The 26,100-nt window shown below is 49.4% G+C and overlaps 2 protein-coding genes across 8 annotated transcripts in view; one reads left to right on the forward strand and one right to left on the reverse strand.

Moving 5' to 3' along the window:
* Positions 1-147: 147 nt before the first annotated feature.
* LOC102067689 (retinol dehydrogenase 8) lies at positions 148-7,263 on the forward strand. 2 transcript variants are annotated; one of them, XM_074557560.1, is made up of 6 exons: positions 148-274; positions 359-520; positions 1,198-1,377; positions 1,450-1,543; positions 1,633-1,816; positions 3,098-7,263. In XM_074557560.1, exons 1-6 carry the CDS (start codon positions 178-180, stop codon positions 3,335-3,337), a joined length of 957 nt encoding a protein of 318 aa, XP_074413661.1. In that variant the 5' UTR covers positions 148-177; the 3' UTR covers positions 3,338-7,263. The 2 variants fall into 2 exon arrangements, with proteins under 2 accessions (XP_074413661.1, XP_074413662.1); XM_074557561.1 differs by lacking the exon at positions 1,198-1,377.
* A 125-nt stretch (positions 7,264-7,388) lies between these two features.
* Positions 7,389-26,100, reverse strand: part of IKZF3 (IKAROS family zinc finger 3) — a 36,698-nt gene continuing 17,986 nt past the window's right edge. For 3 of the 6 annotated variants that reach the window (XM_074557555.1, XM_005496893.4, XM_074557558.1), the window contains exons 4-8: positions 23,095-23,355; positions 22,267-22,434; positions 21,204-21,320; positions 14,529-14,645; positions 7,389-9,240 (exon numbers count right to left, since the gene is read on the reverse strand). In XM_074557555.1, the coding sequence (XP_074413656.1) occupies positions 8,534-9,240; positions 14,529-14,645; positions 21,204-21,320; positions 22,267-22,434; positions 23,095-23,355 (1,370 nt within the window). In that variant the 3' untranslated portion in view covers positions 7,389-8,533. Of the gene's footprint in view, positions 9,241-14,528; positions 14,646-14,762; positions 15,251-21,203; positions 21,321-22,266; positions 22,435-23,094; positions 23,356-26,100 lie in introns of those variants that run through there. The other 3 variants (XM_074557556.1, XM_074557557.1, XM_074557559.1) reach the window with 3 other exon arrangements.

The following is a 26,100-nucleotide window of genomic DNA, read 5'->3' on the forward strand; positions in this document are numbered from 1 at the left end:
GTGTCCCCAGGGTGCCACACAAAGGCCGCTCTGTGCTCCGGGGCACCACGTGCGGCTCAGCCACGCCGCAAATCCCCGGCAGGGCCGATTATCCAGGGGGGATTAAGGGCTGGGATTTGGGGGGGGGGGCAGCCGCTATAAAAGCGGGGGGCTCGGAGAGGGGGGTGAGGCCGTGCCATGGCTCCCAAGACGGTGCTGATCACCGGCTGCTCCTCGGGCATCGGGCTGGCGCTGGCCGTGCGACTGGCCAGGGACAAACAGCGCCGCTTCCGAGGTGAGCGGGGCGTAGGGACCCCCCCAAAGCCCGGAGGGACCCCCCCAAAGCCCACAGCGGGGGCTGAGCCCTCTGTGCCCGCAGTCATCGCCACCATGAGGAACACGGGCAGGAGCGCGGCGCTGGCGGCGGCGGCGGGGCCGGCGCTGGGCAGGACGCTGGAGATCAAACAGCTCGATGTGTGCGATGAGAGCTCCATCCGTGCCTGCCTCGACAGCATCCCCGGGCGCCACATCGATATCCTGGGTGAGACCCGGGATTCCCGGCCCTGCGTGAGCCCGGTGATCCCCCCCATCCCAAGCTTGTCCATGCCAGGGACATTTGTGCTGCCAGTGCTGGGACCCTCCGTGCCAGGGACACCTCATGGCCCTGACTGTGCACCAGGGACCCCTTGTGCCAGGGACCCTCTGTGCTGGGACTTTTCCTGTGCCAGGGACCCTCCAAACTCAGGACATCCTGTGCCAGGGACCCTCTGAGCTCTGAGGACCCCCTGCACCAGGGACCCTCCTTGCTGGGACATTCCCTGTGCCTCCAAATTTAGGGCATCCCATTCTGGGGACCCTCTGAGCTCTGGGGACCCACTGTGCCAAGGACCCTCCGTGCTGGGACATTCCCTGTGCCTCCAAATTTAGGGCATCCCATTCTGGGGCCCCTCTAAGTATTGGGGACCCCCCACACCAGGGACCCCCTTTGCTGGGGTATTCCCTACGCCAGGGACCCTCCAAACTCAGGACATCCCATTCTGGGGACCCTCCAAGCACTGTGCCAGGGGTCCCTCATGCACAAGTGACTTTCTATGCCAGGGTCACCCTGCACCAGGGACCCTCCTCATCCAGGACATCCCATGAATCAGAGACCCCCATGCCCAGGGTGTGGGATCCCCCTGCCCAGGGCACGCCCCACTGATGCCCCCTGCCCCACAGTCAGCAATGCCGGGGTGGGCATGGCTGGACCCCTGGAGTGCCAGAGCCTGGCAGCCATGCAGAGCCTCATGGACACCAACTTCTTCGGCCTCGTCCGCCTGGTCAAGGAGGTGCTGCCCGACATGAAGCGGCGCCGCGGGGGCCACATCGTCGTCATCAGCAGCATCATGGGCCTGCAGGGTAGGGGAAAATGGGGTGTCCTGGGGGGACCAGCCCCCACCCAGCCCTGACTGGAGCTCCCCAACCACGCAGGTATTGTCTTCAACGACATCTACTCGGCCTCCAAGTTCGCCGTGGAGGGTTTCTGCGAGAGCCTGGTGGTGCAGGCGCTGCGCTTCAACGTGGCGTGAGTGTGGGGGCCCTGCAGCCCCTGGGGCAGGGTCTGGGGGTGCCCAGTGCCCAGTGCCCTGTGCCCAGTGCCACATCCCTGGGCAGGATCAGCCTGGTGGAACCGGGGCCGGTGATGACGGAATTCGAGACCAAGCTGTACGAGGAAGCCGAACGCGCTGACTACTCACGGACAGACCCCGAGACGGCCGAAATCTTCACCAAGCTCTACCTGAGGAACTCCAGGGATGTCTTCACCAGCCTGGGCCAGACCCCCGAGGACATTGCAGAGGTGACAGGCGGGCAGGGGGTCCCAGTGGGCTGGGGCTGGGCTGGACAGAGGTGTTAATTAGCCCTGACAAGGAACAGCAATGCCCAGCCAGTAGTGGGGCAGCTGACACCCAGACAGCTCCATCCTGATGGGGCTGAGCCTGCTGGGAATGGGAACAGGAATGGTGGTGGGATGGGTGAGAATGTGGATGGGATGGGAATAGGAATGGTGGTGGGATGGGAATAAGATGGGAAGGAACTGAGGATGGAAATGGGCAGAAATGGAATGGGAATGAGAAGGGATGGTAGGATGGGATGGGGATGGGGTGGGATAGGATAAAGATAGGGATAGAATGGGAAGGAATTGGGGGTGAGATAGGAATGGTGATGGGGTGAGGTGGGATGGATTAGAGATAGGATGGGAAGGGCTTGGGGATCAGGATAGGAGATGAATGAGAAGGAGATGGGATGGGAATGGGAACAGGAGGACAATGGGAAAGGAGGCATGGGAATATGAATGAGGATGGAGGCGCAGATGTGGATGGGATGCAGACAGAGTTGAAAGGGGACAAGGGTGGGATGGAGATGCAGATGTTGATGGGATGGAGGTGCAGATATGGATGGGATAGAGGTGCAGATGTGGATGGGATGCAGACAGGGTTCAAAGGGGACAGATGTGGGATGGCAGTGGTGGTGGGCTGGGGCTATGGGCACAGGAAGGTAGCAATCCCATGGCCTGCTGGGCTGGGGCAGTGGGCACAGGAAGGGGACAATGCCATGCCCTGGTGGGCTGGGGCACAGGAAGGGGACAATCCCATGCCCTGGTGGGCTGGGGCAGTGGGCATAGGAAGGTGACAATGCCGTGCCCTGGTGGGCTGGGGCACAGGAAGGGGACAATCCCATGCCCTGGTGGGCTGGGGCTGTGGGCATAGGAAGGTGACAATGCCATGCCCTGGTGGGCTGGGGTACAGGAAGGGGACAATCCCATGCTTTGGTGGGCTGGGGCAGTGGGCACAGGAAGGCGACAATGCCATGCCCTGGTGGGCTGGGGCAGTGGGCACAGGAAGGTGACAATGCCATGCCCTGCTGGGCTGTGGGCACAGGAAGGGGACAATGCCATGCCCTTGTGGTCTGTGGGCACAGGAAGGGGACAATCCCATGCCCTGGTGGGATGGGGCACAGGAAGGGGACAATGCCATGCCCTGGTGGGCTGGGGCTGTGGGCACAGGAAGGGGACAATGCCATGCCCTGGTGGGCTGTGGCTGTGGGCACAGGAAGGTGACAATGCCATGCCCACGTGCAGCACACCCTGCGGGTGATCGAGGCGCCCCGGCCGCCGTTCCGGCACCAGACCAACGTGGCGTACACGCCCATGGCCGCCCTCAAACACGCCGACCCCAGCGGCGCCCTCATCACCGACGCCTTCTACCAGCTGGTGTTCAAGTACGATGCCGTGCTGCGCTTCGGCCTCCGCGCCATCCGCCTGCTCCGCTGGAAGGCTCAGAAGGTCAAGGCTGGCGCGCGGCTCCTGGGCTTCAAATAAACCTTTGTGGCTCCTGGGTGCTGCCCAGCCCATCCCGGGCACGGGGGTAAAGGGGCAGGACCCACACAGGGTTTCGCTTCCCGTTCCCGGCCTGAAATAGCTGCCACATTAAAATGGGAGGGTATTTATAACCAGTGCTGGGTGAGCAATGCAGAGCTGCTTCCTGCGGGAGTGCAGCGGCCGTGACGGGGCTGGGAAGGGCTGGCAGCTGTCTCCTGCTGCCTCCTGCTCCCCAGGGGCACCTGAGCCTCTGAGCCATGGCATTGGCACCCAGGGGACCTCACCCTGTCACCCCTGGTGCTGTGTCCTCCTTCCTCCAGGCGCTGCTGTGGGGTGGGGAATGTCCCATGGTGGGGGCTCTGTGTCAGCCCTGTCTGGGGCACTGGGGCAGCACAGGGGGTGCAGGAGGGCAGAGAGCAGAGTGACAGGGGTGTGGGGTGTGTTCAGAGGGCACAGCGGGGCATTTGAGGTGCAGGCTGGGGGTAAGACGTTAGGCAAAGAATGAGTGCAGGGCAGGTGCAGGGATGCCCAGAAGCTCATGGGGGCTCCCCCTCTCCAGCTCCCTGTGGTGACAACGGGGTGGGTTCACCCTGGGCACTGCCGTGTGGGTGCTTGGCGTGACAGCACCGGGAGGTGAGAGCAGGGGGAAACCACAGGAGGCCCGGCATGAATCAGCCCCGCTGCTCAGAAACCTTCCTGGCTCCCCCTGCCCTCCCTGGCACAGCCCCTGGAGCCCTGGAGGAACCCCCAGCCCCAGGTGGGGGCTGGATGGAAGCGGCTGCAGCTCCGTGTGCCTCGCACGTGGCGTCTCCGGGACCCTGGGGACAGGATGGAGGTGGGGAAGGAAACATTTTTGCATTATCCTCCCCTCTTCTCTCACGAGTTAATGGCACAGCGGCGGTGGGACCGTGGCGCCGGGGTGATGGCAGCACCTGTGGGACGTGCAGGGGTGACATCAAAGCGGTGACAGTGTCGCTGCCTCCCCCCTCTGCGGTTTCTGCAGATTTGACTAACTTTCTCCGCTTGGGGGGCAGGATGGGGGGGAGGCGGGCGTGACTCTGCCCGGCCCCGGGGAGCAGCAAGGGGGGCCCCCGGCACAAAGCCACAGCTGTGGGAAACGGGGCTGAGGGAGGACGGGAGGGGACAGGACCTCCCTCACACACCCCCAGCCCCACGGTGTCCCCAGTGCCCCGGGGAGCAGCAATGGGGCTGGAACTGGGGGGAGCCCAGCTCTGCTCCCAGCCTTGCTCGCGGCAGAGAGAGGGGGGACAGGAGCTGCTGTGGGTGAGCTGGGGAACACCTGGTGATGTTTGAGGCTGAGGAGCATCACCTCCCACCTCCCTGGAGCATCCTCCATGCCCACGGAGCACCGCACCGAGCCCAGGGCTGTCCCCTCCATCCCCGCTGGTGCCGGGGTGGAGGCGCTGCCGCCGGGGCCGCAGCCCGGCGGGTTGGAAGTAAATTCTTCTAAAAACAATCGTCCGCTGGGACTTTCCTGTCGCCGGCGTGTGACAATCGCCAGCCGCTCCCCGTGTCCTCGATCCCCCGAGGATTTCGCTGCCAGGTGCCGACTCGCTGCCATGCAAATGCGGCGCCACATTTAACCCGGCTGGAGGGGCTGGAGGGGCCGGTTCGGCGGCTCCCCGGGGCCTTCACTTCCCTCCCGGCGCAGCGAGGGGGGCACCAGGCGTGACACCGAGCTGCTGTCCCCGTGCTGGCGCCCCGGTGACACTCACGGCCCCGTGTCCCGGTGGGTGCCAGAGCTGGGGGCACTTCCAATGTCCCTTCCCCACATTGGCTCTGGTCGCCCCCCGCCCCCCGGATTTAGGAACGCGACCCACGCCGAGGGTGGGAAAGGCCGCGGGGAGGGTGACTCAGAGCAGGGCTGGGGAATTGGGACACCCAGAGGTGGTGGCAGTGACTCAGTGCTCCCCGTCCCCTCCCCGGCACCGTCGGCTTTTGGGTGCAGGAGCCGGCCGGGATGCTCCAAGGATGCAGAGCAGCAGCCGGAAGTTTTTCTGGGATTTTTTTTGTGGATTACGAAGCGTGTTTCAACACGAGGACAGGAGAAACGAGTTCCTCTGTGCTCTATCACGATTACAGCTATCAGCAGATAAGGATCTCGCTGTCACAACACCAACTGAAGGTTTCTGTAAGACTTTAAAGGGGTTTGACTCCAGGCAGGAGAAGGTTGAGGAGGTTTGGGTGAAATAAATTCTTATTAAGGGACAAAGCAGGATGGGAAGCCCCGAGCCCCCTCTGTCTCACCCAGCCCTCAGAATGTCCGGCAGCAGCAGGGGGAGAGACCCCTCAGTGTTTGTGCAGCACCCGGGCTGGAAGGAAGTGAAGGGAAAAGAAAAAAAGGATCCTCTGACTTCCTTTCTTTCTTTCTTCTCGGCTTTTTTTCGTTTCTGTTTCTCAAGCGTGTCCAGCTCTTTGTGGCAGGAGGTGTCGGGGGGGAATGAAAGAAGCGCGAACAACGTCAGCCTGGTACCGCAGGTGCTAAAAGGGCCGGGGGGTTGGTGTGAGCCTCCACCCTCCCTGCCGGGATGTTTCCATCTGCCCGACCCAGCCCGGGAACCACGAACCCACCCCAGAGCCCCAGCGTGGGGCTGAGCTGCCCCCAGCCCACAGCTCTCGGGTTAAACCGCTCCTCTGCTCACCAGAAGCGGCTCCAGCACCATTTTCCATTTTTCAGAGGAGCTGCTGATGTTATTTTACACCTCTGGCTGTGTCAGTTACTCTACTGAGTAGCAGGTTCTGCTGAGCACAGCCTCCACCATGGCACAGCACCCTGTGGGGATGCAGATTCCATCACACCTGTGGGGTTTACAGGCAGCCCCAGTGCTCATTCCCACTCCTCAGCCAGCTCTGGTCACTCCTACATCTGTTTTCATGGCTGGCAGAGTGGATATTTATTTAATTATCTTTTAAAACTTAAAAATACCGTTTAAGCACCAGAGGTTCATTTCTTGGTGCTAAAAGCTCCTTGCCTGAGCCTCCCTGCCCACTCTTGGGGTGTAATTCATAAGTAAATGAAGAACCAAGCGAGATGGACGCACCAAGGAGAGTGCTCCAAACCTGTTCCAGACCAAAATAACCAAGCCAGGAGCAGAATAAATCAGGCTCTGAACCGGTTTTCCCATCTGTTTTCCCAGACAAGGTGGTTTCCAGAGCTTCTCCAAGCTCAGGGATCTGCCCTGGACCAACACAGCCCCTCAGCATCCAGACATGGCCCAATGGGATTCCCATCTCCCAAGCCAGAGCAGCGCTGTGGGACAGGGATGAATGATGGGGTGTGAAGGAACAATTAATATTTTTAAATTAACCCATTACCCAATCGTCTTATAGAGAATGAGATTTTTGGATGGCTCTAGGAGGTCTATCTCTGTGGATTTCTTTAAGAACCTGCCCTTGCCTGCCCTCAAGTCAGGACATCATCATTATTTAAATATTTTATTCGTTTATTGACAACTCTTTGGTTTTGAAAAGCTAAGCCATTGAAAAGCAAGCTTCACAAAATTAGAAATTGATAAAGACAACCACAATGTCCTAAAAATGTCGGACTTAGAAATGCCAGGGCAGCAGTGGAACCTCTGGAATTCTCTGGGAATCTCTCACTCCCTTTCCCTCTCTTTTCTGGACCCAAAGCTTGGCCCTTGGGGCTGACCCTTGGTGGAAGTGCAGCCTCCCTCACAGGAGGAGCATTGGTCACACTGTGACACAGGTGGTCACCTGGGGAGGGCCAACGTGCACCTTTGTCACCATGGGGCCCTGGGAAATGTCCTAAACCTGCCTTGCAGCTCCACACACAACAGCAGAAGAGTTCTCCTCAACCCCAGGGGTAGCAGATCCTGGATTTGCATTTCCACAGCACTCTGGATGCTCAGACACACTGCAGGCTGATTTATCCCTCTCCAAATCCACCTTCAGTGGAAAACATGAATAGAAATTTCTTATTTTGTACCTTAAAATTCAGAGAGGAAATAATTGGGCCAAAAAAATTCAGAGGGAGGGACGAATTTCAGTATTTCTTGACCCTCAGCTCTTCAACCTTCCCTCAGGGAAGTGATTGGGTCACCAGGGAATAACACAAAAGCAACACAGCTCTCAAACCACACAAGGGATGCAGAAAGTCCATCAGAACACTCCTAACTACAGGATACAAAAATATTTTGCAAAGATTAAACCTTCACTCAGCAAAGCCATTACCAAACCCCTCTCCAGCCCAGGGACACCAACACAGCTGTGGGGCCACAGGGAATTGTTGTAAAAACCAACTTCAAAGGGATGGCACCTGCTCAGGGTGTGGAGCTGCATCTCCAAGGGCTGTCCTGGTGTGGGTGAGGCTCTCACAGCCCTACCTGGGGTCTCACCTGTCCACAACCAGCCAGGACCAACCCATGATGGCACAGCCACACGTCCTGCTGTGGGACAGAGGCACAACACCCAGCACAGCTTCATCCTCGTTCTTGGCAGCCGTCAGAAAGGAGGAGTTTCCAGCAAAGAAAATTGGGATTTCCTCCAGGCCTCATGGATGACCTCACTGGGTATCCCAAAAATATGTATTGTTAAAAAATCCCAACCCCAAATAGGTCTCATTTCTCATTTTCCTCTCACTGAGTAACTTTAAAGAAAGTCAGCAGTGGGGTAAGAAAAATGAAAGTGTGCTACACTTTTGTTAAGGCTTAGGGGAAAAGCTTTAAAGAGGAATTAATAATCCCTCCCTTTTCCTGCCCTGGTTTTCCTTGTTTTGGGGATGAGCCACTGGGATTATAACTAGGAAAAGCTCCTCCAACACACCTCTGTCTATTCACCTGAATGAGCAGGGGAATTGGCACGAAAACCTTTTGTGCTGACTTAAAGCAAACTCTATAAAAACAAACACAAGTTAAAAATTGAAAACATTGTAAATGGTTCTGAAGTTTCACAAAAATAAAGTTCATATCAAAACCAGTCTCTGCTCCTGGTGTTTCCCACAGTCCCACTCACCACAGCAGCCAGGCAGAGATGCTACACAACACTGAATTATCGAGAAAAACAAATTTAAAAAAACGCGTCACCTTGTGACACACTTAAAACTGACCTAGAAAAATACTCCAAAAAAAAATTTCATTACGCTAATTAAACCCCTAACCAACCAAGCCTCCCCTTTGACAGCAAACACATCCTTTGACCTTGGAAGAGCAGGTCCTTTCACTTGAGCACCACTCTGTGCTCTCCCCGGGCTATGTGCGAGGAGAACTCGTAGCGGTCGTGGCTGCGGTAGCCGCAGACGTTGCACTCGAAGGGGTCGCGGAAGCCGTGGCAGCCCATGTGGATGGTGAACATCACGTAATCCAGGAAGAGCACGCGGCAGTGGTCGCACCTGTACACCCCAATAGCCTCCCCTTCCTTGTTGATGACCTTGAAGGCGTCGCGGGGACAGATGGCCGGAGGCTTGATGATCTCGTAGGGCCTCGGGAAATCCTTCAGGGCCTGGAGGCCGTTGCGGGCCGGAGCCGCCGCCATCACCTGGCTCTGGTGGAAGGCGGGGTTGGGCCTCTCCTCGTGGTTGCTGTCAGTGTCTGTGGAGTCGTGGCCGCTGTTGTTGGGGGAGAGGCCCCTGTCGGATGACAGGCTCTTGTCCCTGAGGTGGCTCTTGTCGGGCTCGGTGCCGTTGGGGACGCCGGGGACGTCGGCGGCGCGGGGCAGCGGCAGCGGGTACAGGCTGCTGATGACGGGCACCATCTCGGCCGTGGGCGCTGGCGGCGTCTGCACGAGCGGGCGCAGGGCCTCGGCCCCCAGGTAGGTGATGGCGTTGTTGATGGCCTGGTCCATCATGCGCCCGTGCATCATCTCGCTCTCCTTCTCGTACAGGAAACTGGAGTTGTAGTTGACATCGAAGCTGGGGCGTTTCTCACCTGCGAGAGATGAGAGGGGAAAATTACCTGAGTGGGGAAATGTCAGAATTCAGGACATCCCTCTGCCTTGCCCAAACCCTGCCAGGGGCCTCAGAGATCTCAAGATACCTGTGACTTTGATTATGACCCATGGAAAAATTACCAACCTTATATGAGGATCTGCAAGCCACGAAAGTCTAAGTAGAATAATAATTAGTTTGTCATGGGGTGAAAAAATAGATTTTTTGGAGTTTTTAGAATGGGGGTTCAGGAGGCAAGATGGAGGAATCTGGGCGTGTCCAGCCTTTCTCCTCCTTCTTCTTGGCCTCCATCTTCTGCTGTGATGCTGGACCTTTTGGACTGGTTTAGAGTAGAAGCTCGCTGTTTAACATAGATGACAGGTATTGGGAAGTAATTGTAAATAATGTACGTGTAGTTTTTAGTATAAAAAGATAACACCAGTGTGCCTCTGTCTGTCCTGCTGAGCGGACCTCAGCAGGCCAGAGAAAAGAATTTTATAGAAAAGAAACAATAAACAACCTTGAGAATGAAAATAGAAGAGTTCTGACTCCTTCTTCAACAGCCAGGCTGGGAAAAGAGACTTTCTAACGCATCTCGGGGTCACTCTGAGCAGCAGAAGTCCCAAGAGGTAAAGAGCTGTTTAAACCCTGTGATGACTTTTCTAAAGGGCAGAAATCTCTCTGGGAATGGGGCATGATATGTTCTCTGCTGAAAGAGGCTCTTCTTAGACACAAGCAGCTTTTAGGTGGAGTATTTGGTTTTTTTCATAATTTTTTAAATGTCAGGCTTAGAAGCAAACCAGTCTAATAGAGGAGGTGGTGAGGGTACTTTCTGAGAGATTTATTTTTGGCAAGTCCTCCAACTGAAGTCAGTTTTCCCCACTGTCCTTTGACAACTACAGCTTCCTCTGCATCACACCTGGCTTCTTGGATCTCTACACAGGTATTCAGGTAATCCAATATTGGCAGATAAAAATACAGATATAAACACCCTACAGTTAGGGTCAGGGTTAGTGGAGGAAAAAAATTTTTTCCTCTGGATGTGCTGGGGCTTGGAAAGTTCTGGACTGGACAGAAATGGAGGAGAGTGCACCTGAAATTCTGCTCACACCTCTCTGGGCAGCACAGAACTCCTGTTCTCTGGGCCAGCTGCAAGGAGGAAAAAAACTGCACCCCAAAAACACTAAAGACATTTTGGAGGTGAATGTCTAGAAATAAGTAACTGAATTCTGTGGTTAATAAAAGCATAAACTTGTTCATAGCTTAAAAAAAAAATACAAAAAAAAAAAAAAGAGCAGATGAAAGGTTTCACATGCAAGTGACTCGCAAACATTAAATCCACGAATCTCTTGGTTACGGTAACTCGAATGGTGCAGATGTTTATCAGTCACCTGTCAACACCCTGACTCAATGTGTATGAAACTCTGGGGTTTCACTGCAGAGGCAGAAAACCAGGAGCTCACGTTTCTTTTCTAAAACACTCCAAAAGGTTAAAGAACCACAAGAGTGCAACTGCTCCCAGCCCGCAGCACCACTCGCCGTCCAGCTTCACATGGAGGGAAATAAAATGCTGCAGTATTTTTGGGTGACTCATAAAACCAGCTCCAGGCAAGTGAAAGATGTGAATAAATTGGGATTTAAGTAGGAAAAAAAAATAACAATAAAAAGGCAAAAAGAGGCAAAACTCCCTAAAAATTTTGGTTTTAAGAGTCACTGTTGTGAAGTAAAATAAAGAAACTTGATGTATGATCACAGGATCATAGGATTGAGTCCAACTCCTGAATGATCACTGAGGGTCTCACAGTGATTCCACTGTCCTGGTGGATTTTAAAGTCTCCCAGAAAAAGGCTCTGAAGCAGGGCCTGGTGAAGAGGTGAAGAGTCAAAAGCAGGGTCTGGTGGTCCCTGCCCTTGTGTGGGATATATAGTGGTGCACACGAGGCAGCTGTGGGGATGGAAATGTGAAAAATAAAGTGGGAGAGACTCCTGGTGCTTGTCTGAATCTCTGCAGAGCCCTCCAATTATAATAAAGGGGTTTTTCTTTCAATCAATAGACTTCATTCAGAGGAATGAGGCAAACAAAGATGCCTTGTTAGTGTAAATCCCTGTCCCTGCTTCCTGACTAAATGAGACATCAGCACTCATTCCCAGATTTCCCAAAAGATCCCTGCACTGGCCTGGCAGATCTGAGCTGTGACAGGGACAGGGCAGAAAGGCACAGGAGTCAGAGCAAGGTCGGGCAGCCTGCTCCTGGAAACATCCTTCCCAGGGGGGATGTTTGCACATGTCATTTAACAAGAAAAATCACAGGAGTCCTAGAAAAACAGCAAGTTCCAAAAATGGGTTATTTTGTGCTTTTAGCTGATCTGTGATGGGTTCTCCAGCTTCTCCACACACCTGTGGAGTGCTGTGCCAGCTCATGCCACCCAGCACTAGCACAAATCCCAGAGGATCTGGGCCACACAGGAACTCTCTTTGGCTCACAGAGGAAACCCCAAACCCACTCGTTCTTCACATGACCCTTATGCTGAGGGGGTGCATCCTGCTGCAGACGGGTTTAATAAAATACACAAAGGTCAAACTGCTGGTGATTGCACAATGACAGAGCTGAAAAAATGCTAAAATAGAGGAAGCTAAAGGATTACAAACCCATTTGCATTAATATTGCTTTTTGAACCACAGCAAGACGTGTAAGGGCCAAGCCCCACAGGCCCAGTTTCAATCCTGAGCACCAGAGAGACTCAGATGGAGTGTGCTGGTCTGGCTGTGCAGTGAGGTGACCTTTAGAAAGCCACACTAATGTAAAATAAATAAATAAGTGAGACCAGTTTTCAGAGATGAAAGCCCAGTGCTACCCACCAAACCCACTATGAGCTCCATTACCTTGAAAAACTGAGCTGGTTTCCTGTGTGGATGCATCCAGCTGCACAGCTCTACCTGGATGGATCCATCTGCACAGCTTTCCCTGGATAAATCCAGCTGCACAGCTTTACTTGGATGCATCCATCTGCACAGCTCTACCTGGATGGATCCATCTGCACAGCTGTACCTAGATAGATCCATCTGCACAGCTTTCCCTGGATAAATCCAGCTGTGCAGCTTTACATGGATGCATCCATCTACACAGCTTTACCTGGATGGATCCAGCTGCTCACCAGCTGCATCCAGGTAAAGATGAGCAGCTGGATCCATCCATTTACACAGCTTTCCCTGGATGGATCCATCTGCACAGCTCTACCTGGATGGATCCAGCTGTGCAGATTTACATGGTTGCATCCAGCTGTGCAGCTTTACCTGGATAGATCCATCTGCGCAGCTTTACCTGGATAGATCCAGCTGTGCAGCTTTACCTGGATGGATCCATTTGCTCACCTTCCCCTGGATGGATCAATCTGCACAACTTTAACTGGATAGGTCCATCTGCTCAGCTTTACCTGGATGGATCCAACTGCTCACCTTTCACTGGATGGATCCAGCTGTGCAGCTTTCCCTGGATTCACCAATCTGCTCACCTTTACATGAATGGATTCACCTGCACACTTTTACCTGGATGGATCCAGCTGCTCACCTTTCCCTGGATGGATCCATTTGCTCACCTTTCCCTGGATGGATCAATCTGCACAACTTTAACTGGATAGATCCATCTGCTCAGCTTTACCTGGATGCATCCATCTGCTCAGCTTTACCTGGATGCATCCAGCTGCTCACCTTTCCCTGGATAGATCCATCTGCTCACCTTTCCCTGGATGCATCCAGCAGCTCACCTTCCCCTGGATGGATCCATCTGCTCACCTTTCCCTGGATGCATCCAGCTGCTCACCTTTCCCTGGATGGATCCATCTGCTCACCTTTCCCTGGATGGATCCATCTGCACAATTTTACCTGGATGGATCCATTTGCTCACCTTCCCCTGGATGCATCCAGCTGCTCACCTTTACCTGAATGGATTCACCTGCACACTTTTACCTGGACGGATTCATCTGCTCACCTTCCCCTGGATGCATCCAGCTGCATACTTTTTCCTGAATGGATCCAACTGCTCACTTTTCACTGGATGGATCCAGCTGTGCAGCTTTCCCTGGATTCACCAATCTGCTCACCTTCCCCTGGATGGATTCATCTGCTCACCTTTCCCTGGATGGATCAATCTGCACAACTTTAACTGGATAGATCCATCTGCTCACCTTTCACTGGATGGATCCAGCTGTACAGCTTTCCCTGGATTCACCAATCTGCTCACCTTCCCCTGGATGGATCCAGCTGCTCACCTTCCCCTGCATGGATCCATCTGCTCACCTTTCCCTGGATGCATCCAGCTGCTCACCTTTCCTGGACAGATCCATCTGCTCACCTTTCCCTGGATGGATCCAGCTGCTCACCTCTACCTTGCTCTGGAGCTGCTGCACCCTGTGCTGGGGGTTTGGCTGCAGCAGCCCTGCCTGCCCTCCCAGCCCACACCTCTCCCACATGAACCCCACTCAGAGGCTGAACTTTATATTGGGCCATAAAAAGAAAAAAAAACCAAACACTTTTTACCTTATGTAACCCTTCAAAGAGCATAAATAAGGCTTCATCAGCACCAATATTATATAAGTGCTGACTAAGGGTTTTCCTTAGGACACAGGGCTGTATTTTATTTTCTTTAAAGGCAGGTTGATGAAATAAGACTGGCCAAGAGGGTCAGGTGTTTGCTGAAACCCAGAACCTGCCCAACTAGTATTTAAAATTCCCAAATGCAAAACTCTGATCATGTTCAATTAAATGCAAAGAAAATACCATGGAAACATCTGCTTGCTTAAATTACCACAAGAAACGATTTGATATTTTTTAATCATACACAAATTTAGTAGAATGACTAAGAGAAATCCAATACTTTTCTGCCTTTAGGCCTTATTTCACACATGAATACTGCAGGAATCTTCAGCTCCTGCTGAGAAAACATTAACCTTCCTATTCTTTGCTTGTTCTAGATCCTTACAGAAAACATTTCAAATACATAGGCACAAAAAGGGCACGTGGAAGCTCATAAAACATATTTATAAATCTATATAAAGACACAAGGCACAACAGTGCCTTCCACCCAGTTTAAGCAAGAATAAATTCTTTTTTATTTTAATCAACCCCTTACAACAAATTGCTAAAATCCCATCAAAAAACCAGCGTTGCTTAATTTTTTTGTATTAGATGCTAAGCTTGAGCAGGATATTTAAAAGAAGCAGAGGCATTGTACTGTTTGTTACCAACCCACACGTATTTAACTGTTGCAGATGAAAAGGGGTTTTGTTCTTACCAATAAATTTCTGAGGCATTGAGCTTTTTCTCTTTGCCACGTTGCTCGCTAGCCTGTCCAGCACAAGGGCTCTTTCAGTCCCCATCTCTGCCTTGATGTGCCTTGCCTCCACGCTGGCTAGGTTGGAAAATGTGAAAAAGAAGGGGAAAAAAAGAGAAAATAATAATAAAAAAAAAAAAACACGTAGGTGAAAAGGAAAATAAAGAAAGATTTAAAAAAAAAGGAAGAGCTGACTGGTTTAATCTCCAATCGGCCACATAACTGGAGGAAACAGTTTGGAGGTGAAATGCAAAGCTGGTTTTGCTTTTTCTGTCATTCCTGCTCTCTGGGCACCCGCTGTGGTCAGTGGCAGCACAGCCCCGAGCTGACTCAGGGGGGAGCACAAACCAGAACTGTCGTCAGCGAGAGGAAGTGCATGAACTGGCTGGAAGGTTGGTTAAATTGCAGATGGAGACAGAAGCTCTGCTGGCCTTTCTTTTTGATTCTGAGTAAGGCTGGGTGACACCTGCACACTCAGTGCTTCGAGCTGCAGGAGGAGATACTCAGTGTTCTTGCTTAACTTTTCAGATATCAGTCAGAGATGTCTTAACGAATCACTAAGAAGCTTGTATGATATGTATCAGTGTTCCAGTAAAATAAAAACAAAAAAGCCTTTGAAAATTCAAAATTTCTAACTCTTTTTTCCCCCCAGGTGTTACTGTCAATATTTTTTTCCTAAATGCAACAGCTAAAACTAACTGTGAATGTGTTTTAAAGCTTGTTACAACTTCAAATTTCTAATTTTTGGATAAGTACCTGTGCCCTGAGATGACTCCCTTGAGATTGGGCCAATTAAGGCTCTTCCCATTTTCCAGAGCTCTCCTCAGCTGTGCTAAGCAGTGCCCAGCCCTGCAGAGAGGCTGTGCTTGCTCTCAGCTCCTGGAGGCTGCAGAGCTGCCACCTCATATCGCTACTACCACACTAATACTGATCGTAACTGCTGTGGCTTCCCCCCCAAACCCTGCTCAAACCTCAACAACACCCATCTGGACTGCTGCTTTTATGTTAAAAATTATAATGAAGAGTAAATTCTCTGCTAAAAGTACCCTTGGCAGGAATCACTGTGCTGAGAACTGGCCACATCTGAAAGGATTGTCCAAGTCTGTAGGAGATGGGATCTGCAGTGTGAGGAATGATTATTCTGAGTTTTAAAGCTTGTTACAACCTCCCAAATTTCTGATTGTTGGGAAAGTCCCAGTGCCCTGCGATGACTCCCTTGGGATCAGGCCAATTAAGGCTCTTCACATTTTCCAGAGCACCCAGTGAGGGGTGATTGACTTTCCCAAGGTGCTATAAAATGTTGGATCTCACTGTGAAAGATTCCTGGTTGTTGTGTTACCGTACATACACCAAAAAATCTAATTATAGAATCATGGAAACATGGAATGACTTTAGTTGGAAAGGACCTTGAAGATCATGGCAGGGTCATGGGCACCTTCCATTATCCCAGGTTCCTCCAAGCCTTGTCCAACCTGGTGCTGGACATTTCCAGGGACTGTCACAGCTTCTCTGGGCAACTTGTGCCAGGGCCTCACCATCCTCCCAGGGAGAATTTCCTCCTCACATTCCATCCAACCCTGCCCTCTGGCAGTCTAAAACCATTGTTCCTTCTCCTGTTATAAAATCCTTCTGCCTCCTTTTTATAACCCCCTTAAGGCACTGGTAGGCCAAAATGAGGCCTCCCTGAATACATGAAGCATAACCTAAGAGACAAGCAGTGCCAGAGGAAAGTGATAGGAACACTTTGATATTTCAGTCCTGCTAAACACAGATTTATTGAGTATTGACTTCAATTTCTGTTTGCCCAAGTGCTGAAAGTGCAGCTTCATCCTTCCCAGGCCTGTGCAGCCTTTCCCTGAGCGTTTCAGTCTGTCCTCTGTACCTGTTTGTCAGTGCTGCTCCTGATAACAGGAGTTTCAGTCAGCACAAACCATGACTCACCAAACCTCAGCCAGAACTATTTGTTCATGTTTGTTCAGCAGTTTGAAAACATCAAGTGTCTCAGAGGTGCTTGGTGCTGCAAATATGAGTCAGGGAGGATGGGATAACAGGGCCTGCCTCTGCTTGGTCACAGTCCTGGAACCTTGGGATGTACGTGACAGCCAGGCCTGAGCAGGGCATGGAGTGCCTTGGAGGTAATAACACACTGCTCCTCTAGTCTCAGTTTTATTCTAAATTAATCCACTGTGTTTGGAGGTTCCCATAAATGTATTCATCCCTGCTCCCAGCATCAAATACCCAAATGCAACAAAGTGAGACAAAACACCAGGTTAAGGTGATACTCTGAGGGGAAGGGAGGGAGGTAGAGTGTAATCACCTGCTTGGGTTTGGTCTTGAAAATTATAGGGTTTTTAATTTCAGGACTTCAGTTTAATTCTCATGCTCCAAAACCTGGAATATGCAGCTTTATATTAACTTTTGATGACTGTAGTCCAAGGTTTGAACTACCCCTAAACCCAAAGCCTCATAATCTTGGCTGGATCATTGCACAAGTCATAACAGCAGTAATCTAAATTTTAAAAACCCCAACAAATGGTGTACTCAACAATGTACTTTTTTCTTTGCAAAGAAAAAAGAAAGAAAACACAATTCACCCATACCATAAAAGCAGCTCCCTGATCCCTTCTTTGGTTTTATTATTTTATTGTTCTAGCTCCCCTTTTCCTCACTCTTTACCTCCAGGAGTTGCACTCTGAGGACCCATGTGCTGCTCTAGTAAAGCTTTAATTCCACATTTTCAGGGTGTTTTTCCTCATCCTCAGAGCTGCTCTCAGCCTTCCCAGCCCCAGGAGCACACTGGAAGCTGCACGTAGCACATCAGGGGTGACTTGTCAACATTATTTATGTGCCACCAAGGGGACTTTAATTGTTAAATTAATGTCAGGAGGGCAGATGAGGGCTTCCTGCAGGAATAACCGAGCTTTTCCTCAGAGGAGATCTGCAGAGACAGCAGCTATTGACCTACATAACATGCTCTGGGACTTCTGCAGAATCAATCTTGCAGGTTCATGGTTCTCTGCTCTTTTATTTTAATGCTGAGGGTCTTTGCCTTCACATGAAGATTTTTTGACTCCTTGCTACTGGCTATTTCTTCCTAAAGTAAAAATAATCTTTATTTATGGGCCACAAAAGGTCTTTGATGACATTTCCACAACTTGGCCTAAGGGAAACAATGTCTGCTCCCAGTAAGATGAAGGTGGTTATACAGGTTCTCATCCACAGCACTGCTCTCTCTACCCAGAAAATGGTCTCATCCAACTTTTTCTTCTGGATCACATTTTAAACAGTACAAGAATAATATTTAGCATTTAGGAAAAAGTTTTTTAATCACTCCAGATTCTCTAAAGGCTTCTCAAACATAGAGAAGTTATCACACCCTGTGTCCCTTTTCAATTCTCCACCCTCTGGATGATTCCACTGCACATGGTGATTTAAATAAGTAATTATCTCACTGTAACATGGATCTAAAAATAAAATTCAGGCTGGACTACAGAAATGGTCAAGTGCTTTGCTCAAAATCACAGTGAGAAAAAAAAACAAATAGAGAAAATCCAGACTTCTGGAACCTTGGGTTATCCTGCAAGCTCAGGGTTCTGATGGCTCAACTGCAGGGCCAGAAAGCAAAACAAAGTCCCTGAGGATGCTGAAAGGAACTCTGCAGCTCAAATAAATCCCTTTCTTGGTCAGATCTGAGCAGAGGCTCTGGAATTACACAGCAAGTTGAGCTCCTAAGCATGGAATTTTCTAGGGTGTAAAGGTGGGGTTGATCTCACCACTTTGGCAGCTGGGAGCTCCTCTCCTGCTCAGCCAGCACCAGGGCTGAGCATGTTGGATTTTTATCCCTGACCCTCCTGAGAGGTGTCCATGCTGCTCCCAGTGCTGCTGCCTGCCTCAGTGTACATCTCAGGTGTAATCCTGCACTTCCAGAGGATCATTTTCCTGCCACGGTGAATTATCCATGAGGAAAGACTCTTCAGGCTGTCCTGTGGGTGCTGGGTGAGGAGCCACCTCTCCAAAGGTGCTGTCCCTTGGCCATCAGGGGTTCCCTGAGTGCTTTGGGTTGGGAGGAACCTTAAGGATCACCTTGTACCACACCCTGCCATGGGCAGGGACACTTTTCTCTGTTCCAAGCCTTGTCCAACCTGGCTTTGAACACTTCCAGAGTTGGGACATCCATCTCAGGGCCACCATGTCACCCTGCAGCTGGAGAGAGAGCAGCTGCTGTCCCAGCCCCAGGCTCACACCAGCACTCACCCTGCACTGAGCTGTTCCCATAGTGTGGTTTCTGCCACACCAACCAATGTGAGCAGAATTTTTAGAATGTGCAGATAATGCTAGCAAAGCCCTCAAGCACAAAGCTGAAATTAGAGGCATTGTTTCCTGTAGCATCTCTGTGTGGTCACTCAAGAAGGGAGAGTGGAACGGAGTTGGGTGATTGTGCAATGAGAAAAATGTGAGAGAGATGTTATCAGGGACAATGCTCCAACTATATTACATGAAACTTCTCTTTTAGAAATATTTCCACATTTAGAACATGCAAGCATGGCACTGAAAAGCAAATAGAATGATTATTACTGTCCTGATGCTTTTAAATATTTTAATAATTAGGAATGGTGGCATGTAGAGCAGTTTTGTGTCTAAAGACGGCTCCATGTGAGAATTATAGAATTGTGGAATGGTTTGAATTGGAAGAGACCTTAAAGGTCATCCAGTTCCACCCTCCTGCCAGGGACAGGGACACCTTCCACCAGATCTGGTTGAGAAGCTTGAGATAAATTCAGAAAAACACCAAAATTCAAAGTGATGCAGAGGAGTAGGGAAAGGATCAGTAATGGAAAGAGGATGTTTACTAAAAACAAATGCAAAATGCTAAACTTAGGGGGAAAAAAAATGAAACATAGCAAATGACCTCCTGAGAGTCTTTCCAGCTTTCCCTCTCCCTGGTTCTGCCACTCAACATCCTGTTGATACCAGGGAATTAGATGGAGTTCTCATTTTTCATAAAATTTCCTAAGAACACTGCAGTATGTGTAAGGGTGTGAAGGTCTCCAAGGCAGGGCAGCAGCCCCCTCTTAGAATTTCCATTCCCTGTGACCAATTCAGGCTCCCTGCAGTGCTGCAGCAAGAACTGCACCACAGGCTTGGGGTAAGGGGGGAATGTTGCTTTTCTGAAATGCATCTAAAGCTGCAGCAGCTCTCATGTTTTCCATTTTCACAGCTGGACACTTGGGGTGATGGCCATGATGAGTGTACTGTAACACAAACCACAGTTACAATGTGTAAAGGTTCTCACCAAACCCAGAACTTGCTGAGGAGCTGATTACCAGTAACTTTTACAAATACTCTAAGAAATATGTCACTTGCTGACAAGAAGAGAGCCCCCTCAAAACAATATAAAACTCTATAAAACCTCTATAAAACATTTGGGTAAATCATGGTTCTCTGGGAGGTTTCCTGCATGTGTCACAAAGCCTGAAACACCAACCTACACTCTCTGTACAGTGTGGAGATTCCTGCACCCAAGATTTTTATCACACACCAGTGGCTCTTCACACTGATTTTCAGGCCTAATTTGTGATGATTCCTGCAGAATTTTGTCCTTTCTGTGGTTGATAGAGTTATTAGGAGGAAATTCCTCCCTGGGAGGGTGGTGAGGCCCTGGCACAGGTTGCCCAGAGAAGCTGTGGCTGCCCAGGAAGTGTCCAAGGCCAGGTTGGACAAGGCCTGGAGCAATCTGGGTTGGTGGATGGTGTCCCTGCCTGTGGCACTGGATGATCTTCAAGGTCCTTTCCAACCCAAACCCTCTGTGATTCCATGTTTCCATTATTTGGTGTATTTTTCAAGGCTGCACAGCAAAAGATGGGAGCCTGAATTCTGAAACTGTGACCTCAGCTCTTCTCAGATCAGTCATGAAGTTTTTTGGGAGGTCACAGCCACTCCTTGACTCTGAATGGAAGAGCAATTTTTTTCCTGACTTACTGGTGTGCTGTGAGATCCAAATCACACAGTTCATTTTAGGATCTGAGCAGTTCAGGTGAAGCAAGGACAAAGATTATGGTGATTACTTTTCACCAAAGTATTTTGGAACTGCAGCACTGAGACTGCAAAATGGAAAATAAGAAAAAAAACATGTTTTGATACATTTCATCTTTTCCAAAAGGCAGCTCTATATTCAAAGCAGCCTCTCACTCTCTCCTAAGCTGATCTGTCAGTGATTTTTGGGATACCAGTCTCTTTGTGTGCCCTAGATCCAAGTCACTAAAACTGCTGCAAATTTTAACAGAAAAGGAACCGTCAAACACGTGGTTGTCAACAACTCATCCTGTAAAATGAGCCACATAACAACATTAATGTAGGAATAATTTAGCTCACTGAGCAACACCTCCAGAAATGCTGGGTACAAAGTATTTTAGATGTTTTACACAAATTAACACTTGAAGAAAAAAGTGATTAAAGCAAAAGCGCCTGAGGGCTGCGATGAACCCGCCCCTTTAGAACATTACAGCCCCTCAGGTTACTGAAAAGGAGTGTAGGAAAAGCTGTTCTCAGGCTGTGGGTTAACAGCTCACCAGATGATCTTTTATAAGCCCTGTAATGCACTGAAACCCCAAAACCACTGCAATGTGATAAACTCACCAGCCTCACACATGCCAGCGTTCTGCAGGTAAGTCCGGCACCGCTCCTTGTGCTCCTCCAACGAGCTCCTCTGCTTGTAGCTCCTTCCACAAAACTCACATTTATATGGCTTCTCCACTAGGAAAAAAAAAACAATAAAAGAATTAAAATAACCACAAGAGACCAGTAAAACACTGTCTTGCTTGAAGCATGGTGCTGATGGGGGACAGCATTACGCTGCTGGTCTTGATTAAATCAGAATCTCATTTATCCTTGGCAGATAAGATAATTTTAAACTTTGATTCTTTGTGAGGTTGAACTTTTTTTCTGTACAGTGCAGTGCAGAGATAACACCTATAATTTAGAATCAATGTTTTCTTTCTGAGCCCATGTGGAACAGAGGATAAAGATACATTCAAGGGGATAAAGATAAATTCAAGGGCAAGCACAGTCTGGCTCCTGCAGAACTGGGGTAGCTAAGACTGAGTTATACCTGACTTGAAATCCAAGTCACCTCAGCTCTGTGCCTCCATTTCCCCATCTGCAATATGGACAGAACACCCTACCAAGCTTAAGAAGAAACATTTTGAGCATTTTAAGAGATTCAGATGAAAGGCACTACACCACAGTGAGGTGGCAACAGTCATCTGCCTGCAATTATGCTCCTGGGATTTTCCTCACAGCTCAGAATGGGATGGGAGGAAATCCCAGCAAAGCACATCTCACACTCTCCACAAGTTCAGAGCTCGCTGGCACAGCCAGCTGCACTCATGAAAATGAGCTGACAAGGTGGTGATGGGTTAAAGGTTGAACTTGATGAGCTTGGAGGTCTTTTCCAACCAAAACAATTCTGTGAAAACACCACGGAGCTATTTGTGCAAGCACGTTTGTGGGCTGTGACACGGCTCCCATGGCCCCTCTCTCTGCACCAAGAGCAGAGAAAGTTCCAGAAACACCAGTGAGTGGTCACTGCTCTGCGTTGAGCCTCTCACAGGCTGAGCAAACCTTGCTGTCTGTCTTTTCCACACCGAGTGTCCCAGTGACACACATCCAAACCACATGGAGTGCCTGTGAAGTCACTTACCAGAATGTGTCCTTAAGTGACCCGTAAGCGCATCCCTCCTCTGGCAGGCATAACTGCACAGGTGACACTTAAAAGGTTTTTCCCCTGTGTGTAGTTTAATGTGGCGGAGGAGGTTTCCCTTCTGAGTAAAGGAAGCTCCGCACTGATTACACTGGAATGGCCGTTCACCTTAAAATGACATACAGAAAAGGACATTTAATGGTTACGTGGGTATCATGCTGTCCTCTGCCTTTTTTGGAAGAGGAAAGAATGAGATATTGGATTGATTGCTTTCTATAGAAACGCACAGAGTGTGGCTTCAGTGGGAGGGAGGTGCAGCTCTGGTGTCAGAGCTGCTCGTAGCATATGTAGGACTATGGAAAGCACTGCACAGTTCTTCCATGGAGGAGGCTGATTCCAACAAGCCAGCAATTTTTAGAAGGGGAAAAAAAGTCTTATCTTACTGCAGGCTGAAACTTAAGATGCTCATTGGTTTGTTGCCAAAGTATGGCACAGAGAGAAATTTATATACAGACTGAAAATGGCAGCACAAAACCAAATTAACTTTTGCTTTGTGCCAGAAATACTGCATTACATAGTGCCTTTCATCCAAAATTCTTCAAATGCCTCACCAACTTGCTTTTAGTACTATTCAATCCTGATAAGAAGAAAGGTGGGTAAAGTGAGGCACAGAACAGTGAGTAACTTGATAAAGATCACATGTGGCGTCAAGGACGGAACAAGGAAACCCTGATTTTGGTATTCTTTTTTAAAAATAACCAATCTAGATTATAAATTATCTTATTTTTAGTACTCCAGCTCTTACAAGAACAACAGAGGGATATTTACCAGTGTGGCTACGCTTATGAACCATCAAGACATTGAGGCTAATGCAGGCTAATCCACAGATATCACAATTCATCTTTCCACTAGCTGGCCTGACGTTGTCATATGAACCCGAGTGTCTTTCCAGTTTAATGCTCTCATATTCGTTATATTCTCTGGGATATGGGTAAGGCAGTTCAGATTCTTCCAGGTTTTCCATTGGCTCGGAATTTAAAGCACTCTCCTCTCTTTCACTGTATTCACCTTTCACTTTAATCACATCATCTGCAGGTAAAACAAAGCACAGGAGTGAAAAAAGGCTAATCTTATCCACCTTTAAAAAATGCACTAGAGATTATATAAAACAACAGTATCAATCTTCCTAAAAGTTTTATTGAAATATGCAGATGAGGAAATGAAGTTGAAATGTGGAACTTCACTGGGCATGGACATTTACAGTGAGATAACCCTTGGAAGCAATTAACCTGGTTGGTAATTATCTTTGAGAATTTCCTTCTACAGATTATGAATGTATAAGACAGTACAAACATCTCCTGAAATTACTAGCCAGGATTCAAAAGAAAACACTTTTTCACACCACTCACAAGTATTATTTTTGTAGAAATCAGCATTTCAGGTTGCTTCTGTGAATTGGTAATACAGGAAGATAAAAATTTAATGAGTAATTATTACTTATACCTTCTTGTGGAACCTCTGGTGCTTAGAACAAGCCTAGGAAATATATCTGATCCATACAGGACTCTCAGTTCTCCCATGGGACAGATTCCCACTAGTTAAGCCTAACCAATAATCCCAATTTTCACTTGCAAATCACAGTTTTTATCCATAGCTTTCAGATGTGTGAGGAGCAGTTGATAATCTTGATTTACTAAGTGAGTAAAACTAGCAGAGACAGGGTAAGGGTTTCCTGGTAAATAAATGTATCCCAGAAACGCCAAAAGATTTTCCTGATTTTGTGAGGATGTGGCAAAGCACCTGACACCTCCTGAAGATCAGCATCCATGGCTTTCAAACAGGTTCCTGGACCTGTGGCCAGTCCAGAGGAATCCAAAGGCATGACCTAAATGAATGCAGCTCCATGACAAGGGTGGATGTAACAGGCAGCTAATGATTTACTAAAGAGTGAAAATGCAAGCAAATTGGTCACACTGTATAAACAACTGATGACTCCCAGCTTAGGGTGCTGAATTTCCTTTCCATAATTAACTCCAACAATACCAGCATTTCCATTAAAATCATTAATAACTGCCAGGACAGCTTTTTTTCTGCTTAAAGCTGGCTGAGAAAGTTGGGGCAGCCTGGAGAAGAGTTGTGTGGAGACCTCACAGCATCTGAAGGGGTCACAAGGAAACCAGAGAGGGACAATTCATCATGAGCTGGAGTGACAGGATGGGAGGGATGACTTTAGGATGAAAAAGGGAAAATTTGTGTTGGATATATGGAAGAAATTCCTCCCTGGCACAGGCTTTAGGATGAAAAAGGGAAAATTTGTGTTGGATATATGGAAGAAATTCCTCCCTGGCACAGGCTTTAGGATGAAAACGGGAAAATTTGTGTTGGATATATGGAAGAAATTCCTCCCTGGCACAGGTTTCCAGAGAAGCTGTGGCTGCCCCATCCCTGGGAGTGTCCAAGGCCAGGCTGGATGGGGCTTGGACCAACCTGGGAGAGTGGAAAATGTCCCTGCCCAGGGCAGGGGGTGGGACTGGATGAGCTTTAATGTCCTTCCAACCCAAACCATTCCATGGTTCTCTGACAAGAGACAGACAAAGGTTGGAACTCAAGTTGTGTCTCAAGCTACCGAGCGAAGAGGAGCACCACGAGATGCAGCACATGGCTTCCTGTTTGAGCCTTGTTCTCTGGCCACCTGCTCCTCCCTCCAGCCCAGGATTAGACAGCTCAATCTGGCACTGAATCACTTGTCCCTTCTCCAAAGTACAGAACATGAACTGCTGAATATGTATTAGCTCTGGTTCTGAGTAATAAACCACATCAAATGCCGAGAACAAACAATGGGTGGCAGTGAAAATGAGGTGGCGACATAAAAGCAACGTTGAAAAACAAAGATCTGGCAACCTAGAATTTCATGAAATCAACATTTTCAGCTACATTTTAGGGAGAAAATCACTCCTCTGTCCTAATTGATTGTATTAAACTCTGCCAGTCTGTCTGGGAGAAATAGGTGGGTGATGGTTTCTTTCTCCTAAACAAGACCCCACACTATTGTGGAAAACTCTGAGATCCCTCTCGTGCTCTCCTTGGATGGGGATATTGATGGAAGAAAGGGGTTTTCACCCATTCTGTGTGGTTTTATCCCTTATCCTGGAAAAGATTTGGATTTTGCTGCTGGGATTTGCTGCCCCAGTCCTGGATGAGCTCAGATGGGTGTTCAGGAGTTTTCTCAGTGGGTCACAGGGAGCTCCAGATTCACCCAAAAATGGGCAGGTTTTCTTTGTGGATCCTTCAGTCCCAACTCTGCTTCACATCCCACAGACTCCTGCATCCACAAAACCAGAACTTCCTCTGCAGGTGCCTTCTGCTGCCAACTCCACGTCCAAGGGTGTGAGGGTGATCTTGTTATCAAGATTCTTTCAAAATTAGTTTATACAACCATTTTCATTTTCCAAGGAAAAATGATTGCCAGTTGCTGAAAGCAGATTTCAACACCCATCCCTTTCCCAGGAGGCAAAAAGGAAAAAAAAAGAAGATTTTTTGGTTGGTTGGTTGGTTGTTTTTTTTTTTCCCTCTCAAAAGGAGGCTGTTCCAAAATAATTTGCTACATCCTGCCCAGCATGGTAAAAGGAAGTACCCAGTGCAGCTGCACCTTGTTGGTGCTTTCAGAAACAATTTCAATTCCCACTTTCTACTCAACGTCTCACCTTTCGTCTGCATCTCACTCCGTTTTCAGCAGTGGAGGCCAAGCTGTGACCTCCAGCAGAGGCTTCTGTGCTGTTTGCTTCTCTTTCTCACCACAGTGCTTGGTGCCAGGGCCTGTGTGGCACAGTGTGG

Source organism: Zonotrichia albicollis, chromosome 23 (genome assembly GCF_047830755.1).
Source record: "Zonotrichia albicollis isolate bZonAlb1 chromosome 23, bZonAlb1.hap1, whole genome shotgun sequence".
NCBI classification, from domain to species: domain Eukaryota; kingdom Metazoa; phylum Chordata; class Aves; order Passeriformes; family Passerellidae; genus Zonotrichia; species Zonotrichia albicollis.